We start from the raw sequence: 18,619 nt of genomic DNA, 5'->3' as shown, positions 1-18,619 counted from the left end.
GGAGGAGGGGGACTGTCAGTTGGACATATTTGATGTCCTCCAAGCATGGACTTTGTCCCTTCTTTCAGCCCTTCTCCCCTCCCCTGGCCCACACATCTCATCTTCCTCCCGTTAGCATCTTAATTGATCTTGTTGTTCTCAGTCCCCCTGAGTGCTCCGACTCCAGCTGTGCCTAAACAGAACAAAATCTCTTCCAATTTCCCCACCGCTTAAAAGAAAATTGAATCCTTTATCTGCAAGAGGAGAGAAAAACTGCAAATACATGAAACAGTAAATAGTTAAATAATCAAAGCAGGCGATTCCAAATTGCCGGAAAGTTAAACATGAACGGCTTGTCTTCTTCCTGCATGCTTCTTGTTTTCTGAAAACAAAACCAAAAACAAACCAAAACCCAAAAAACCTACCTAAAAATATGCTTGCTCTTCTTGTTCCTGTTAAATATTCTTATCAATCCAGCTCTGTAAATAAAGGAAAGGGGAGGAGGGAATTGCCAGGTAGCAGCACGAATGACAGATCTGAAGTCCTCATCTGTTTGTCAGGGCCCCTTGTTGTGCTCTTTGGCTGTGTTTATCTCTTTAATCTAAATATCAATCCGTAAGACTAAAATGGGATGGAATAGGAATCATGACAGCCTGAGCGTTGAGGAGAGAGACACTTATTGCAGCTTTCGCAGCCTCTCCCTGTCCTGATGGAGCTGTCAGGATAAATGCACAGTTAAAGCGCAAAGGTGGCAAAACCAAAACAAAATCACAGACACACCGCATCACACCCCTCCCCCTATCCCCCCCCCCCCCCAAAAAAAAAAAAAAAGCAAAAGCCATTTCAGCCTGTGAGATAAGAAAAATGCAGAGCAAATGCAGACCTGCTCCTGTCCAAATTGCATTCTGCAAAGCACAAGATGGGTTGCGGGATTCCCCCTGACCCTTCCCAGGGCTCCCAGTAGGAAATAAGGTTGGGTAGTTTTCTCTTGATGGTGATCTGGGAGGTGTCTGGGAAGTGAAAGGAGAATTTTTTTCCCAAGGTGCTGCTTGCTGACATTTGAACACCTCGGCTTCACACATCCTTCCCAGCAGTCCTTTTAGGGCAGTAACCATCTTCACCTCAGTATGTCCTCTCCCACCTTTAGCAGCTCTGAGCAAGGGCAACTCCATCATGCTTTCCCACCTGCAAAGCTCCAACAGAGCCACTGTTCCTGGGATTTTAATCTGTTTTCCAAGCTGGCCTCCCCCATACCCACAGCACCCACATCTCTCCCAAAGCAGCCAGGGTTCTGCTTCCTTGAGCAAAGAGCTCCCATGAAAATCAGCACCCAGCAGGTGCCTTAGCTGAAGCAATGACAGAAGCAGCGTCACCCCATGAAGAGATGATCTTGTGTAGCCTCGTGCTGCTGACCAGCTGCTGCTGAGGTGTTAAGGGGAGACTAATTTACCTAAACAGGGCATTTGGGAGCCATGAGATGTGTAAACCTATCTCCTGAGATCCTTCGCGCCATCCAGAGGCTACTACTGCCTCAGGCGATAGGCTCTGCTTGGTCTTCCAATGGCTGGCTGCTGTATCCTGTAACCAAACCCCTTTCAGTAACTCCAGTCACAGAAGTAAATCTAAGGCTCTCTATCCTCTAAAACACCCTTAAGGAGTAGATACTTGCTGTCTGACTGAAACTCAGTTTTAGTTTCCAGCTCCTGGGGAGCAAGGATATTGTCTTCCTGTAGCTCAGCCTATGGTTTCTGGACCATGGTTTTCTTTGGGCTTAACAAGGAGCATCCCTGTTGCTCTCCCTGGGAATGCCTCTGCCTGGCAGGTATATGCTTTGGGCTTACTACCCTTGCTGACAAACTGAAAAGCCCACTCTCTGGCTGGATTTGCTTCACACTCAGAGCTGCGTCCAGTTTCAGAGTGAATTATCTTCATTGCTTCTGGACAAAGGTTGGGCTTTGTCATTCCCTTTCTCCAAACCAGGATTCAACATAGAATCATAGACTAGTCTGGGTTAGAAAGGAGTTTAACAATCATATAGTCCTAAGCCCTCGGCCATGGACAGGGACACCTTTCACTAGACCGGATTGCTCAAAGCCCCATCCAGCCTGGCCTTGAACACTTCCACAATTTCTCTGGATAACCTTTTCCAGTGCCTCACCACCCTCACAGTAAAGAACTTCTTTCTTATATGTAATCTAAATCTACTCTTTTTCATTTTAAAGCCACTATCCCTTGTTCAGCCACTACATGTTCATCTCCAGGTGAGGACCAGTTTGGCTCTTCCCTCCTCCTCTGCCTTTTTGTACCCTTCTCCCTGATGTGCCTCAGATGAAGCTCATGCTCATCTCCTGAATGCAATAGAGTTGCAGATGATGGGAGGCATGACTGGCTTCCAGGAGCTTTTGTGAATACTTCAGGGATCATTGGGGATTTATATTTCCTCCACCGGAGTTTGACCTTAATTTCTTCTATTTTGCTGGGCTGTAAAATTCATTAGAGACCCAACAGCAAAGTGATTGAGATGTCAAGCCAGGCAATTGTGTGGTTATTTAATCTCTCAGATGTGCTGCTTGCCATTTAGGTGGACAACAGGAGAATATGAAATCAATACAATTCGTTAGTGGAGAACTTGTGCCCAGCTCCAGCATGGAGCTCCAGTGAAAACACCAAGACAGGCTTCTAAATGGTCTGGGTGTCACCTTGCATACTGGAAACACGTGCTCAAGATGCCAGCTTTTCTCACTCAAGGGGTGTCTTCTGTCAGCTCATGTTTTAAACCCTGGTCTCCAGCTATTGCAGCCGCCCAGCTACAGTACATTACTCTCCATTAAATCAAAGCTGCCCAGGCAAGTGTTAACCTCTCTTGCAAGGATCTGGTGTTGCAGGGAACACTGTTATAAAACACAATCAAGGAGGCTGTTGTTTTCCCCCCGTGGCTGGCAGAACAGGTGGGGAAAAGCTCTGCAGTTCCCAAGGGGGTTGATTGGCTATTTCTTCCCACCCAGCCAGGTTCAGCACAGCCCTCTAGGGTCGTTAGTGGCGATTGAGCTCCCGGCTCCCACGCGGTCTGGAGCTGCTAGGGAAGACAGCAGCGGCGGTACCTCGGCATCACCCCGCTTCCCCACTCCCACCTCCCTCCTTTTCAGCTAATCATGCCACTGGGCTCCAGCTCGGCAATGCCGGCCAGCCGCGAGCTCCACTTGTGCTTGATTGCCACCTCCCACCAGGCAGCTGCTCTTTAAAGGCCTGGGAAAGAGCGTGGTCAGGGCAGGTGATGCCAGCAAGAGAGCTGTTTTCCATCTGGGAAGGGCATAATGACTTTAAGTAGGTTTTCCATTGGTTTTCTTGATGTGGTTTTGCAGCCTGGCGATTGCTTCTCATGGAAGCTCTTGGCCGTTCACATTTCTCTTCCCCAAATCACAAATCAAACCACAATCTGGGTGGATACTAGAGGTTAGCTGTTATTCCTCTGGCACCTGAAGATTGCAGTGATTGCATTTAAGAAAGGATGCTTGCTGTTTAAAACATCCAGGTGTAGATGGCTCAAAAAAATCAGTATGACTACAGGGCATGGCTCTGTGCTCTGGGTTGCTTGTACCATGGTCTGAGCGGCCTGTGACTGCCAGTCTGCACAGAGGAGCAACCACACCCGTCTCATTTTCTTCCCTAGAAAACTGCAAACAAGTAGGAAGCAGACAGGAATCCTCCTTCTGTTAGCTTTCTCCCATAGCCCAAGCACTGGTGCCTTGGTCTCCCTGCTGCCTGCCCAGCGTGGGCAGGGGAGCCGGCAGGCAGCAGGAGGACAAGACTCAACACCTGGTCACTCCGGTACCCTGACAGCTTTTTGACGTCCTGTAATTGCTTTCGTGCTACAACTCTTTTAAGCAGAGAGCTTCTGCCCAAAGCAATTTGCTCCCCATCAATTTTTATTTCCTGGTTTCTGCATGTGAGGTAGGGAAAGGAGAACAAAGAGAGCAAACAGGAACAAACTGATCTGGGACCCGCTCTAGCAGCCCCATGCAGATGGAAAGGTGGGAAGGATTTGGCTCCCTTGGTGCTGATGGAGCCATCTTCAGGCAGGCAGGACATGGCAGCCTGTCTCATCCAAACAGTAACAGTCATCCTTCCAACTTTGGTCACCCCTATAACCAACCTCCAACTGCTTATGCCTGACAGATTTGGGGGGAGGACTTCCATACTGGGGGCTCCACAGGGAATCCATGTTGCCCTGAAAGGCTCTTCTTGGCTCTTTCAGCCCTTCGCTGCTCTTCGTGCCATGCTCCTTGAAGCTGCTGTGAGTAGAGTTAATCTCGGGCAGTTTAAGGAGTCATTGAGTGAGCTCGGTGGATGATGAATGTTGAAACCATTATGGGCGAAGCTCCGTATAGCTGCTTAAAACTGAATTCTCTCATGTAAATTTCTGCTCCATCAATCCTGGTGACATGTCAAACATTGCTATTGTTTCCTGAACAAATTGGACGACATGCCCTTTCCTGCAGATTTGCCCACGGGACCAGAACCGTTCACTGGCTCTTCATTTTTCCTTCTGGCTCTGTGGGCCCACAGGCTGGTGGGGAAAGCTGTACATGATGGCCCCTGGTGGGACAGAAGGGAGATGTCCGAAATATTTGCTTGGGGGATGGAGATGGGTTGAGAACTGGGTGTGGGTATTCTTGTGCACCTGTGGTTTATGTACCGGGTGCCCACACCATCCTGCAGCTCAGTAAATTAATCCTCTGGGTTATCCAGGCTTTCTCCTCTTGCCACTCTCCCAGAGTTTAGCTGCACAAATGTGTTTTTTTAGAAATGGTCTCTGCCTGTGACAGCTCATAAAAGTACAGATGTGGACCCGCGTTTTCATCCTGCCCTTTTGCAGGCTCCAGTGGGCAAATCCCACTTTAATATTCTGGGCAGGAGAGAAGCAGACGTAAAAGCCATTTGATTGCTTCTCCAGGTGGAACCCCGGGATACTTCCAGCCAGATGCCTTTCCTCCCCTGGCTGCTGAGAGGGATGCGTGCATGCCTGGGGGGGACGACCAGTCAGTCAAGGGGCTGAGCTGTGAGAAAACAGCTGGTACCAGGGGTTGTGAAAGGCCCCCAGAGCTGTTGTCTCGGTGGGATTTGGGGTGTTCTGCATGCAGGCTGCATTTCAGGATTGCTTTACAAATGGGGTGCATGTCAGCTCCTGAGGGGTTCTAGCATCTGAGCATCTTTTTTACCCTTAGAGGAAAAAAGTTTGGTAATGCAGAAACAAGTGTAGATCGAAAATTAAATATGCTGAGCATGCATGGTTTTGCTTTTTGCATATTCCCTGTCACGCTCAAGTAACCTGCTGTGTTGCCCTGCATTATGTCCATGATGTTCAGTTGCCAGGAAAGCCATCAAGCAGGCATCACCTCCCACCTGCCCTGGTGTAAATCAGGGTAATTAATTAGCCTGGCTCGTGAGGTGGTGTATGGGGCAGAGCTAGGTTGCCCAGCCTCCTGGCTCCCTGTGAGTGGGTCGCTTTGTGTTGCTGGCATTTTTGGCTGCTGGCATCCCCACAGCTCAGGGTGCAGCATACCTTCCTGGCTTGGCTCCCCACCACCTCCCACACCAAGAGGCTCTGTGCTCACCTTCTTTTAACCTTCCTCCTTCACTGTATTTTTTTTCCCCATCAGAAGAAAATTACACTTTCCCAGTGTTGTCTGTCACCGCAGTAAGCGCTTACAAGTGCAATTGTATGGGGCCAAATAAAGGGAATTCATTTTGCCTGTGCTCCGTGGCACTGTCAGGCCCCCTGTAAATCACTATCTCATCACCAACCGATCCAGATGCATGGAAAGTGCCTTTCTGGGCTTTGATCTCGCACCAGCCACTTAGGGATTAATGGGATCTAGGGGTTCACAGAGATTGTGGGCACAGAAATAATAGCTGGGAAAAATCCTGGCTGGAAGATCGAGGGCTGGCTTGTACCAGGCAACGCTGAGAATGCTCAAAGCACTCAAGGATTCTGGGGAGAGAGGGCCGAGGGCCCTTGTTGGTCAGCCCCAGCAAAGCTCTGGGGGTTTGCCACCATGATTCGTAGCCGCCTAGGCTGGTGGCAAGTGTTAGGATGAGGAATTTATACCAGTATTAACTGGCTGAGGGAAGCTGGGGTGGGCAGATGGTAGATTAATGCCCCTCCTCCCAGGTGTTTCCATTGGAAAAGCAGGCAGGCTCTGCCTGGCATGGCGCACCTTTGTAAGTGTCCTCCCTGGTGTCCTCTGAGGAGGGAGATGCATCCCAGAGGGGCTTGCCCTCCAGGAGCAGGTGCTGCTCACTCTCTGGGCATCTCTCCAGGCAGATTTTAGCGGGCTTGTTCCATTTTGTTGAATGCAATTGCAATGAACATGAGAAGTAAAACACATCTTAGCAGTGGGGAGGAAAATTGGCAAAATCAGTAGGTCTGAAAGGCTGGCTCCACCAGCCCACCCCTCAGCTGGTGTAAAGCAGCAGGACTTTAACACTCAAGCTGGGAAAGGATTGGGGGTGAGAAAAAATGAATTAATCCTAGCTAGTTTTCATGCCTTTTCCTTTCTGCCACCCCGTGGTGTGGCAGGTAAGCAGCACATAGGGATAAAGCAGTTTGGTGTGTTCAAGATCCTAGTCTACTGTCAAGGGTAATCAAGGCCATCATAAATCAGGAAGGTTTCAGGAACAGGTTGTGTTCCATGCCGGTCCTAAAATACAGCCTTTTGCTGGTATCTGGACATAAAATGTGTCTTTGACCCTGCTTTTTCACAGACCTGTTGTTTTCTAAGTAATCCAGACAGGCCTCCATTTAGAAAATATAGTGGGGGAGAAAAAGAGTATTTTGGGGCTTGCATTCCATTTTCCTCACCTAGAAATAAAATTTCCTTCTTTTTCCTGCCGCCGCTCATGCATATTTTATGTATTCATTAGAGAAAAAACTTTAAAACATGCATAAATCTTGCCTTGCTCATCCGGAGCTGACACACTGCATTTTGCACACCTTCCCCAGAAGGTGCTTGTTGCTTAGCCATGACCAGCCTGCTCCAGCTTCAGCAGCTGGCGGCGGTGTACATGCAGCCACTTCTGCACTGGACTGAATGAGAGCTAGCACTTCATGCCCATGCCGCAGCATCCTGAGAGGTATTAGTCTTTCAGTGAGGTTGCAGCAGACTGCACTCCCAGAAGGGCTGCCTGATGGGATCTGCTTCTGGAAAGCAGGATCTTCATCTCTTTCCTTGCTTTTCCTGGTCTGTATTTGAGCCTGGTGGGGGAAGTTTTGAAGTGGGATAGGTTTTTCTTTTTCACCCAGCAGCCCCAGCATGCTGCCAGCCCTGAATGCATAGAGAACAGTTGGACATGTGCTTATGGGTCTTGACTCTTTGGCTTCATGGGCCCAGGATGGGTGGCCCACAAGAATGGTCCATGGAGACATTTATTTCACTTGCGCTTCCCAGATTAGCTCAGTGCATCAGGAAAATAAGTAAGCATAAAATTTCCCACTGCCAAAGGTTTGGGGAGAGATGCTGATGGAGGGCTGTTATCTAGAGCAGGCTGGGAGTCAGGGATGTGCAGGATAACTCAGACAAGCATAGACAGCCCCAGCCCTTCATCTCTCTGGTGATAAATGGCAGCACATAAGGTATGCACTGGCATTGCCTGCTGGCATCTGGGTAGAAGGAGGTAAATAGGACATAATGGATTCACTAGTGTGTGTAATGCAACATTCCCATAAATACCTTCATTTATCAATAAACTTTTATTTTCTCAGGCAACTGACAATGACGTGGGCACATACGGGAAAGTCAGTTATTTTTTCAGTGATGACCCTGACCGGTAAGTATGACTCTGATTCTTCAAAATCCTCTTCTAACCTCACTAAGAAGCCAGATGGCAATTAAGGGCATTTGTTATGTCCTACATACATATTGTCCCTGTAATACACCCTATGAAAACCACACTGTGGTGTCTCCCAGCGGGGTGAGTTAACTTGAGCACATGCCTGATGCTCAGCACGTTTAATCACTTTGCTAAATCGGGACCTAGGGAGACCAACAGTTGTTGGCCCTGGAGCATCTTGTGTTACTCACTCATGGTGGGTAGCTGTGGGAGGTATGTGGGCTGCCCAAGCAGAAGGGATGTGGGTGCCACTGATCCCTCTTTCTCTGCCTGTAGAGAAACTGAGGGTTTCTACCCCACCACCTGTGCTAAGCTCTTGGAGATGTTCTAGGACTTAAAATTTTTCAGAAGAAAGCCATGAACTTCACCTGCTGTGGTGCTAGCTCTCAGGCTGCTGCCACCCTATCTCTCTATCCACAGCATGTGGTCACCAGGGCTTACCCTCTTCTTTCTTGTTCCCGCAGTTTCTCACTGGACAAGGACACAGGCATAATCCTCCTGACAGCTCGGCTAGACTTTGAGACCATGCAGCGCTACACCCTGACCGTCATCGCCCGGGATGGCGGTGGGGAGGAGACGACAGGACGCGTCAGGATCAATGTCCTCGATGTTAATGACAACGTCCCCACCTTCCAGAAGGAGGCGTACCTGGGGGCTCTGCGGGAGAACGAGCCCTCCGTCACCCAGGTGGTCCGGCTCCGGGTGAGGGACTGGAGCAGCTTCTCCACTTGGGAAGTGCTGTGGGGAGACAGGAGTGGGTTATGTCCCCATCCACCCCTGCTGCCATCACTCTTGCGTTCCTCCTAAAATATGCTTTGTGCTTTACTGTGAAGTGCACTGAGGTGCGGTGCTGCAGCCAGGAGCTGCCTCCCTCCTCCTTTCCTCCAAGTCCTGTGTCTATGCAGCATCCCTGGGACCTGGGGCTTCTCCCAGGGCACAGGCACGACCTCTGTATCACCTTGCTCTGCTCAATAAAGTCAGCAGGCACCAAGCAGAAGGTGCTCTGTTGTTGATGGAGCTGTAAGCATCTGCTGTGGAGAGAAGTCAGGTAGAAAAGACTGTTTGCTCCTTCAGCACAAAACCAAACTTTGCCATGATGCAAAAGCATGGCTTTCTTTCCCTCCATAGGGCCAGGCTGGATGAGTAATGCAGGGAGATCAGGAGAGGAGGACCCAGTGAGCTGTTCCTGGGATTCAAGATGGGAGGAGAGGCTGGTTTACAAACCTGCTCAGGGTGCATCTTTCCCGACGAGTGCATCTTCCTCCATCACTTTTTCACTCTTCTTGGGCCCAGCCTACATCTCCCATGGCTCCCGTGCTCATTTCTTCTTCTGCTCACTCCCCAGGCATCTGATGAAGACTCCCCTCCAAACAACCAGATCACATACAGCATTGTGCAGGCATCTGCCTTTCAAGATTACTTTGACATTGCAGTGTCAGAAGGGTATGGAGGTAAGCACTGGTCCAGGGGCCACGGAGCCCTTGACAAGCAGAAGCAGCAGCTCAGGCTGCATTTATACTCCTGCAAGCATCGTATCAGCAGGCTTTAGGAAGTTGTTCTGGCAGCTCCTCTGCTTGTCCTAACCTGACCTCACCTGCAACATGTTCCTTGAGCCAAGACACTGCGGAGCTGTGTTTCTGTGGGTGTACAGCTTGCTCTGGGTTATGCTAGCTCAGTAATGCCCAGCACTTATGTTCTAGGGGTATTGCCACCTCGAGCAGTCACTGTTGGGCCTGGGGAGCTGGTGTGGATGGGCCACACTCTGAGCCTGCCAGCTGTCCTGCTCGGTGTGTGAATGCCCCCTGACTGTCCCACTTTGCATCCTTTCAGTGATCAGCGTGAACCACCCCCTTGACTACGAGCAGGTGGCCAATGGGGTTATTTACCTGACTGTGATGGCCAAGGATGCTGGGAACCCACCGCTCAACAGTACCGTCCCCGTCACCATAGAGGTGTTTGTAAGTACTGTGCCTGACCAGTCTGTTGTGGTTTCCGTACAACTGCTCCATAGCAATGCCATTAACTCATCAATAACCCAGCAAGCCTATTCTGCCCTTGGATGCGTACATGTGGGTATGAGACACATACTCGTGTCTCAAGTATGTATATATGTGTCCTGTAAGTGTCATGTACATAATGTGTCCCTGACATACTGGTTAAAGAAATACTGTCCCTGTCATGTGATAAAGTCTGAGTGGCAGAGGGTGAGTGAGAGTGTCTCTGAGAACTGTCACCACAGACAAAAGCTGATGGGCTCTCCTGACCCCATGCACCTCCTCCCTCTCCTTGGCCATGCACGATGCATTGAGAAACCACTGAAAGTAATGTGTCAACAGCTGCAGCTGGACATAGGGCAAGGAGAAGAGCTGGAGATGGGATGGAGATCTACCCTCTGCTCTTGTTTTTGACTAGAGAGTTTCATTGAGCACCTGGTGAGCCCTTCTCTCAGGTCACAGGGAACCCTGGCTGGAATGCTTTCATGGCCATAGCCAGGAGGCACTTGCTGCAGCTTGGATGCAGAGGAGAGAGCTTTGGCTGTGTATTCACTCTTGTCGTGTTGGAAATTATCAGTCCCTGAATCAATCATGGACAGTTGATTATTTATCTCCCCAACACTGGCTGTCCTGGCCCAGCTGTGGGCTTTGCTGGGCTTCTCATGTGCAGACCCCCTCGAGGAGAGGTTTATGTTAGGAGAGGTAAAGCATCACAGCGTTCCTTGGGAAGATTAGATCGAATTGTCACTTTGAGGCACACTGTGGTTTGAGGACATCTGGAGGGAGGTATTGGCAATGGAGACAGTTTGCTTGATAGCCTGTCAGTCTTGCAGTGATGGGATCTAAGCCAAGCTGGCAGCAGCATCAGTCTGAGAAGGTGAAGAAGATGAAGTCCACAGTGCTGTAGGATGGGAGTGAAGTCCCAAGAGCGTGCCTCTCTTCCAGCTTTCCCAGCATACTCGGGAGAGGGGGAAAAAGGGGGCAGGGTTAGTGGTGGTTAAATACATCCTTCCCAAACTGTGCTTCAGACAGCATAAACACCTCTTTCTAAAGACCACACTTCAGTGGGTCATCTCCTCCTGGTTGAGTCGTACATTGGCGGGTTTTAAGTAGCTGTCACTTTTTCCACTCTCAACTGAAGGGATTTTCTCTCAACTGGAAAAAGAAAAGGAAAAAATAAAAAAAAGCCCCAAAATAAGAAGAAAATGAGGAGGAAGTGTTTCACAACGGCACTTGACGAACAAGAGCCGTGAAAAGGCAGAACAAGAGCGAGTGTGGAGGGAGGTAATTTTTTTTCATCCTTTGGTTGTTGGTTTTTAATAAAGAAGTCAAACTCGCCTTGTAGATTTCCCATTAGGGGACAATACACTTTTGTAGAGGAAGCTGCCGAATCAGAACTAATAGCATGCGCCACGCCAGGGTCCAGGGAAATATCACTGCTAATAAGTTTCTGCCTCCCTGCTGCTGCTGCTCCGTTCGGGGCGATGAGCCAGCAACTTGTAGAGTGTGTATGTCTGGAGGAAAGGGGGCTGTGTGCTTAGCGTGAGCATCTGCGGTTCTCTGCATCCTTGAAGATGATATAACGCTGTCTGAGGGTGTGGGTATAGGGAGGAAGGCTGAGGTTTAAGGGAACAAGAGAAGATGGTTTTGGGTGTTTAGCTGGATGCCCTCTACTGTGGGAGAGGAGGAAGCATGCTGGGTACTCTTTTGCATCACTGCCGGTGCCACAGAAGCACATGGGAAGGTTTGCAGTGGGGAGCTTTGGAGTCCACGTTGCTGAAGTGGAAAATGGCCTTCTCAAGTAGGAAAGCCATGCGCTGTGCTGCAGGCAGGTGCACACCAGCTACAGCCAGATGGAGAGATGGCCAGAAGCGAGCCCCTGCCTCCCTGGGAGTTGGCTTGCTGGGCCGTGGCAGTGCTGAGCACAGCCTGATGAAGTCAGGACCACTAATGAAACAGCATGGTGTCTGCTCTGGCTTGCATCCACCCAGCCTGAACTGAGGCACAGCTTACCCGGGTCTGGTTGCAGGTGACATGTGGATGCATGCTCATGTACATTTCCTTTGCTTTTAAACTACCCAGACCTCCTGGGTTTGCCCTGGGGTGATGACCCCAGCCCTGCTGTTTGAGGAGAAGGGAATTGAGGACAGCACCCTGGGCAGCCAGCAGTTTTCTCATTAGCCTTGGAGGAGGCAGGGTGAAAGCTGAGTGATGCAAAAGCTGATTAAAGACCACCTGCTTCCAGCAATGAGAGCAGAGGATGGCAATTTAATTGCAGTACAATGGGCATCGGTGGCATGTGAAATTGCCTCAGATATCAAGTTTGGTGGCAGCAGGAGCAGCTGAGCCTGCAGGTCCATCAGCAGTCGCCAGGTAGAACATGTCTCCAGAGCAGCCCCAGGGAAACAGCAGTCCATAACGGTGTTTTAATGTCCTGGCAGCTCCATCCTTCCCTCTGTAGGAGATTGGGTTTGGTTCATTTAAGGCAGATTCTTGACATTGTTTAAATAGCATTTAAAGGCCCCCTGGGGGAGCTTTAAAGTGGTCCAAAATCTGTTTTGAGGGATGTTTCAAGCAATTACTCCTGCCTGGTTTCACCAGGCTGGCCATAGTTGCTGGCAAAGACAGGCTTGGAGGGAGTGCATTTGTATGCTGACAGCTTCCTCCCAAAAAATATTGTGGCTGATCTCTCTGCAAACACCCACAGCAGTCCTCTTAAACAAAAGCAGCCAAAGCTAAGCAGCTACACTGGCCAGTCCAATTTGGTTTCAGACCTGTTGCCCAGGGTGCTCGGTAATGAGATAGTTGGTATTTTCCCTAGTGTATAGCTTAGCAAAGTCACTGGCAATCCACTTACCTTAACCTCAGCAATCTCCACAGTGAAATCATGTGCTCAGACCTCTGGAGCCTTACCTTCAAGTCCGCCTTTCCCATGCTCATGTCTGGAGCTGGTCACATCTTGAGATGCAGTCATCCAGGAGCATCCCCCATACCAGACTTTCACAGCTACCTGATGATTTTGCCTTTTTCCCAACCAGCCTCTTGTCTTTGTTTCAGGATGAAAATGACAACCCCCCCACATTCAGCAAGGCCTCCTACGTTATAACCATCATGGAGGACATTATGGCAGGTACGGAGCACACCCGTGCTCCTTTTCTAGGCTAGCAGAAGGGCCCTAGGGGTCTTACAGCCAGAAGTGGGTGGGTGATGGCTTTTTGAAGAGGTAAAAGGCAGAGACATGTCAGAGTTTCATAGCTGAGGGGCCTGGGGGTTTGGTCCCATTGTGCATACAGGTGAGGGCACCCCTTGGCTGGGTGACCTACAGGAGTGGTGTGGGGGCACAGGGCAGCTGGGTAGAGCTGCTTTAGGCTGCGGATGCTCATCCCGGCCCTCATTTCTGACTCCCATAAGGAGCCACGGTGCTGTTTCTCAATGCCACTGACATGGACCGGTCCAGGGAATACGGGCAGGAGTCAATCATCTACTCCCTGGAGGGCTCCTCGCATTTTCGGATCAATGCTCGCTCAGGTGAGCCTTTTGCACATGCTCTCCTGCTTTTCCTTTCAGTTCCCTCTCCTCAATTTCCCCTGGCTTTCTTCCCCATCATTGTTTCTCTTTCACCTTCCTCCCCTCCCTGGAGCAGCCTGCTTAGGAGACATACAATCCAAGGGATTCACCAGATTTCAGACACCACTACTTGCTTGGTCACAGTGAGAACTTTGGCTGAGGCATCAGTGGAAGCTCAGCTCCTGGTGGGAGTGACACCTAAGAAAAAGCTTTGGCTGCAAGGTCTGATGTTATCGAAGGAACTGCTGCCCACCTTCCCCCACTGACATAATTTTCAGTTCATTATGGGCAGAAAGCAGTGTGAGGGATCTCAGGCAGTTGTTAGATGGGCTCCCATGGGAAGTTACAGCAGGAAGTTTGCAGGAGCTTACTCACATGCTGACCTTTCCAGGATCCATCTATTTAAAAATGAATCAGAAGAAAGGGCCCATTTGTGAAGGATCCTGTTTCTGGGTTTGAGTGTCCCTTTTTTTCACCAGTGCCCCTGTTTGCCATACAAGATCTCTAATCTCTTTCATCCCCTGTGGCTGCAGGAGAAATCACGACAACATCTTTGCTGGACCGGGAGGCCAAATCTGAATACATCCTCATTGTCCGGGCAGTGGATGGAGGCGTGGGCCACCATCAGAAGACAGGCATTGCTATGGTGAGTGTGTGAAGGAGCAATTCCCATCACCTCAAGCCATAGGTGCTTGCCTGGGGCTGGCATTAGGAAGGGCTGCCCAGGAACTGGTGCTTCAGTTCTGCATGCTAGCAGTGTTTAATTTTAGCTGTGTGAATTGATAAAGGACTTAGAGAGCTTAGAGTGGTGTCTGCCCTCTGGGCTACTCCTGTCACTGCTCGCAGGCCTTGCAGAATGACTGTCCAGGCTATGTAGACCTTGAAATCAGTCTCCCTTTCCTGGCAAGCCATTCCCTCAGGAGCCACTTGACCTTCCAGAGCTTTATGTGTCCAGCTTTCCCTGCGAAGGCGGTAACAGGTACCTATTCCACCTGCAACACGTCTCCCTTTGTTCATGCCTCTTGAGAAAATGCTTAGTTGGAGAGCCTGCAGGCAGGCTTAGTTGTTCTTGATGACTGCTATTCACATACTGCCTGTATCAAGGGCTTCCAACCAGTTTCTGATGCCTAGGCTCCTCAGACAGTTCTAGTGGAGGCACAAGCCATTGTTCTGCAGATTGAAGCCCAGTGCTTTGCCTTGCCCTTTGGAGACATCAGGGAGGCCAGGTGTTTGCAGAGGTTTTGTAAAAGTCTTTGGAAATATCAGGAGGTCCAAAGCCAAAGATCCATCTCACTGCTCATGGCACCGTGTTGGTTTGAACATTTCATAACATTTGGGTGCCCCTGGCATGCTCAGTTGGGTTGCAGGAGAGATCTCCCATGCAACAGAGGGTGATGCAGAGAAGTCATGTGGTTGTGCTGAGGAGATCCCTAAAATAATTGTCGCTACTGCTGATGGCCATCAGGAGGAGTATGATCCAGATAGCAGACCAGAAGCTCCCTATGCAGCCTCCCAGAGGCACGTGGGACAATTAAAACTTGGTGAGAAGTTGGTGGTCGATTCAGTTTGTCTGCTGTCATTAGCAAGGATGTACACCAGGGGCTCAAAGCTGTTCCATATAATCATTCTTGATCTGGGAATAAGAGCCCATTCACGGGCTTTGCAAGGTCCCTGGGTGTCAGACAAGCACGTGGGTGCTCAGAGTACAGGTGGGTCACCAACCTCCCCAGGGACCACCTCTGTGCCTTGGCTTGTGCCCGGGGACTGTGGTGTCCAGATTCGCCTTTCCTGCCACCGGGTGGCACCAGTAGCTCAGCCTGGCGCGGCGGCAGAACTCGCTAACCTGGGAGCAGAGGAGACCACGGGAGACGCCCAGCCAGGTACCGGAGGCTTCATCCTGCCCCTCTGCCCTCCTTCCCTTGAACTACAGCTCTTCCTTCAGGCACCTTTATAGATTCACAGGCTGGACTGAAATGGGTGATCTGGGGAGGTGAGAGACTCATAGACAACAAGATGCATCCCGCAGGCTCTCTGCTGTCACTTAGATGCCGTTTCTCACACTGAAAATGAAGCTAGGTAACACTTAAGGGCACCACCCTCTCACCTGCTCTCTTGTCTTTGCACCTCCCACACACTGCTACTGTACCCTCCTGATTTCTCATTTATTCCATTTATTTGTTCTCTTTTTACCAGTCAGTTTTTCCTTCCTTTCCAGCTATGCTCCAACTGCACCCTCTCCCCCGCCACCATGACCAATCCCTCCAGTGAAGTAGCTGCTTGAAAACACACCTTGTGCCCCCTCCTCCACAGGAGCCAAACCAAAATCAGATATGCCAAGGACCCTTGGCTGTGAAGATGCAAGAAGTTGTTTTTCTGCAGACTTTCCCTCTGGGGGATGAACTTGTGTTGGGTACCTGGTGCTGCTGTACCTCCAGGGGACATGCCATGCTGCCCCAGGAACTAATACATCACTTGCTTTCTCTCTTGCAGGTAAACATCACACTGCTGGACATCAATGACAACTACCCCACATGGAAGGATGAGCCATACTTCATTAACCTGGTGGAAATGACCCCCCCAAACTCGGACGTCACCACAGTAAGTGCAAGGGAAGGTGGCTGTTTTGCTAAAGCCTCTTCCTTTCACCTGGTGAGTTTGTCAGCTGCTTGGCTGGAGCAGGGAGTCACCTCCTAACTGGTGTCTTGTTCAGTCAAGCACCATCTGAGCCTCCTCACTGCTGCCTGTCCCGTGTGTTTCTCCTTTCTGCTGGGATTTCATTTTCCCCTCCCCATATTGTGTGAGGTTTAGCCAAATTCTCCTTTTCTTAGCCTCTCCTGCGACCTCCTTCAAGGACCTCTCTGAAAGACATTGATTTACAGCCTTTCAAGTCCCTCTGGTGAAATAAAAGAGGAGAGAGGGAGGCTTGTACTCCATCACACCAGGAGAAAAATGACGGGCAGGAAACAGAAAATAAATGAGAGAAAAGTGAAGAGAATCCACAAAATCGTATAAGCAGGAAGTCTGCGAAAGAAAAGGAGTTGTGGGGAGGGGGGAGGTGGGAAGAAAGGTCTGGCAACACAGCCAGAGCCTGGCAGTTTCCTCTGTTCTGAGTGGCCCCACTGCTCAGCGCCTGTTTGATGTCATCTTGCCTTTGACATCCCAATTCGTTGCTGGGAAAATAATTATTGTGTCACTGATATGATGTAAATTCAGCTGTGGGACAAGCAGCAGGGGCCAGGGAAGTTACGAATGTGATGAACTTGGTTTTTTTTTAATGTAGATGTCCACTGTAATTGCAAATGTTGCAGGGAGGACAGTAAAGCATAAAATGTCTGGCATGGAGAACTCCACCAGTGAATTATTTCCAGTATTTCCAATGTGGCAGCACAAGTTCCTCTGCATGCTTGTTTGTCCTGTTTGTTTTATTTTCCTGAAGGATACTTATTTTCTAGCTGTCTTTATTTAAAAGTAAAAGGCCCATTGAATTGCTGCGTGCTTGTGTCTTTCTTGCCGTGTCATTACCTCCCAGGCTTGCAGAACAATTTTAGTGAGATTTAACACCACAGTAGAGGTCTCAAGGGTACAAAATCTCTGCAAGTATCATGAAAATATATAGCTGTATGGAGAAAGGAGAACTTCTCGCTACTGCTGGTATGGGGAAGCCTCTCATATGAGCTCCGCCTCATTGTTCGACACTGGTGGATCTATGTGAGAACTCCCTGTGGGAATTAATTCCCATCTTTAATTTTTGCTGTTTCTCTGTGGCAGGTGGTGGCTGTCGACCCGGACCTGGGGGAGAATGGCACAGTGGTGTACAGCATCCGACCCCCCAACAAGTTCTACAGCCTCAACAGCACCACGGGCAAGATCCGCACCACCGGTGTGCTGCTGGACCGTGAGAACCCCAACGCCCAGGAGGCCCAGCTCATGCGGAGGATCGTGGTGTCAGTCACTGACTGTAAGCCCCGCTTCCTTCCTGCTCCTCTTTGCCACAGTGTCTTGCTCCACCGTAGCTGGAAATTGCTGGGGCTCAGGTTGTGCAAACGTCACCTTCCTCACCCTCCGCTTTCCCTGCCTGATGGTTTTCACATGTTGAGTTGAATTTTCTCAGCCTGATTTTTCCTTTATGATGAAGTTTCTTTTTCTTTTCTATTTTAAGCACAAGTTGCAAAGATGTTTTTGAGGTTAGAAAATGAGAGTAGGTTAAAACCTTCCACTAAAACAAACCAGAAACCTTCAAAATGCAAGCACAGTCATTTCTGTAGCAGCCCTGACAAGGAACCTGGGAGGCAGAAACTCCCCCTCTTCTCAGTCTGGCTCCATCAGTATCTAGGAAAGTCAATTGAGTAGCTGGTGGAAAAGAGCTGACCAAGTGGTGAAATGTATTCTTCTCTGGAAATAGGATCTTAGGGAAACTTTTTTAGGAAAATAAAGATAGAGATATGAAGATACTTTTCTATTACCCAGCCTGTTTCCGAGAGGCAGGCGGCACATATAACTTCTGTCCCTTTATATTCTTGCACCACTCAGCACTGTGCTAAAGCCATTGTGCCATTCATCCTGCCAGAAAGACAGAGATAAGCACAGGCTGGTGTTACTCTCGTTTTTCAGCTGCATGCACAGGTAGCCATTGGTCTGCCTTGCATGCCTGCTGCCATGGTCAGTTTTGCCCTGCCAGGGGACTGTGCTCATCAGTCTGACCGGTAGCAGTGAAAGGGGTAACATGGACAGGTCAGTGCCTCGTGGGGACAGCCCCATCCTGCATTACTGTCTGCATAGGAAGTGAGGGATCCTTTTTAGGGGAAAAGGGTGGAAACAATTGGAGGCATTAACCTTGAGACCCGGGTCCTGGCCTCCACAGGCGGGAGGCCACCCTTGCGAGCTACCAGCAGCGCCACAGTTTTTGTCAACCTGCTGGACCTGAATGACAACGACCCCACTTTCCAAAACCTGCCCTTTGCTGCTGAGATCGCTGAGGGCCTTCCTGCAGGATCCTCTGTCTTCCAGGTGAGCATGTCCCATTGCTGCCATGCCCCATGCTGGGAGCTGCTGTCACTGCCATTGCTTCTGCAAAGCAGGCAATACATCCTGTCCATCCTCTAGCAATGCAACTGGGAGGATGCAGAAGGGGTTGTGCTGTCCTACTACATGTGCTCGCTCCCAGCAGAGGGGATGCTCCGAGGCCCCTT

At 49.9% G+C, this 18,619-nt stretch overlaps 1 protein-coding gene across 10 annotated transcripts in view; it reads left to right on the top strand.

Moving 5' to 3' along the window:
- The window catches only part of CDH23 (cadherin related 23), a 208,062-nt gene that overhangs the window by 134,837 nt on the left and 54,606 nt on the right, over positions 1-18,619 (top strand). For all 10 annotated transcript variants that reach the window (XR_008971454.1, XR_008971452.1, XR_008971453.1 and 7 more), the window contains exons 14-23: positions 7,742-7,806; positions 8,334-8,571; positions 9,215-9,320; positions 9,700-9,827; positions 12,921-12,993; positions 13,275-13,391; positions 13,964-14,076; positions 15,921-16,028; positions 17,199-17,388; positions 18,292-18,437. Coding sequence is in view for 7 of the 10 variants with exons in the window: in XM_057403314.1 (XP_057259297.1) it covers positions 7,742-7,806; positions 8,334-8,571; positions 9,215-9,320; positions 9,700-9,827; positions 12,921-12,993; positions 13,275-13,391; positions 13,964-14,076; positions 15,921-16,028; positions 17,199-17,388; positions 18,292-18,437 (1,284 nt within the window). In the remaining 3 variants the exon portion in view is untranslated. The remainder of the gene's footprint in view (positions 1-7,741; positions 7,807-8,333; positions 8,572-9,214; positions 9,321-9,699; positions 9,828-12,920; positions 12,994-13,274; positions 13,392-13,963; positions 14,077-15,920; positions 16,029-17,198; positions 17,389-18,291; positions 18,438-18,619) is intronic.

This window comes from Pezoporus wallicus, unplaced genomic scaffold (assembly GCF_028554395.1).
Source record: "Pezoporus wallicus isolate ANWC-B61680 ecotype Strahan unplaced genomic scaffold, APGP_CSIRO_Pwel_v1 contig_4264, whole genome shotgun sequence".
NCBI lineage: Eukaryota > Metazoa > Chordata > Aves > Psittaciformes > Psittacidae > Pezoporus > Pezoporus wallicus.
This window is presented reverse-complemented; position numbering and strand designations above follow the sequence as displayed.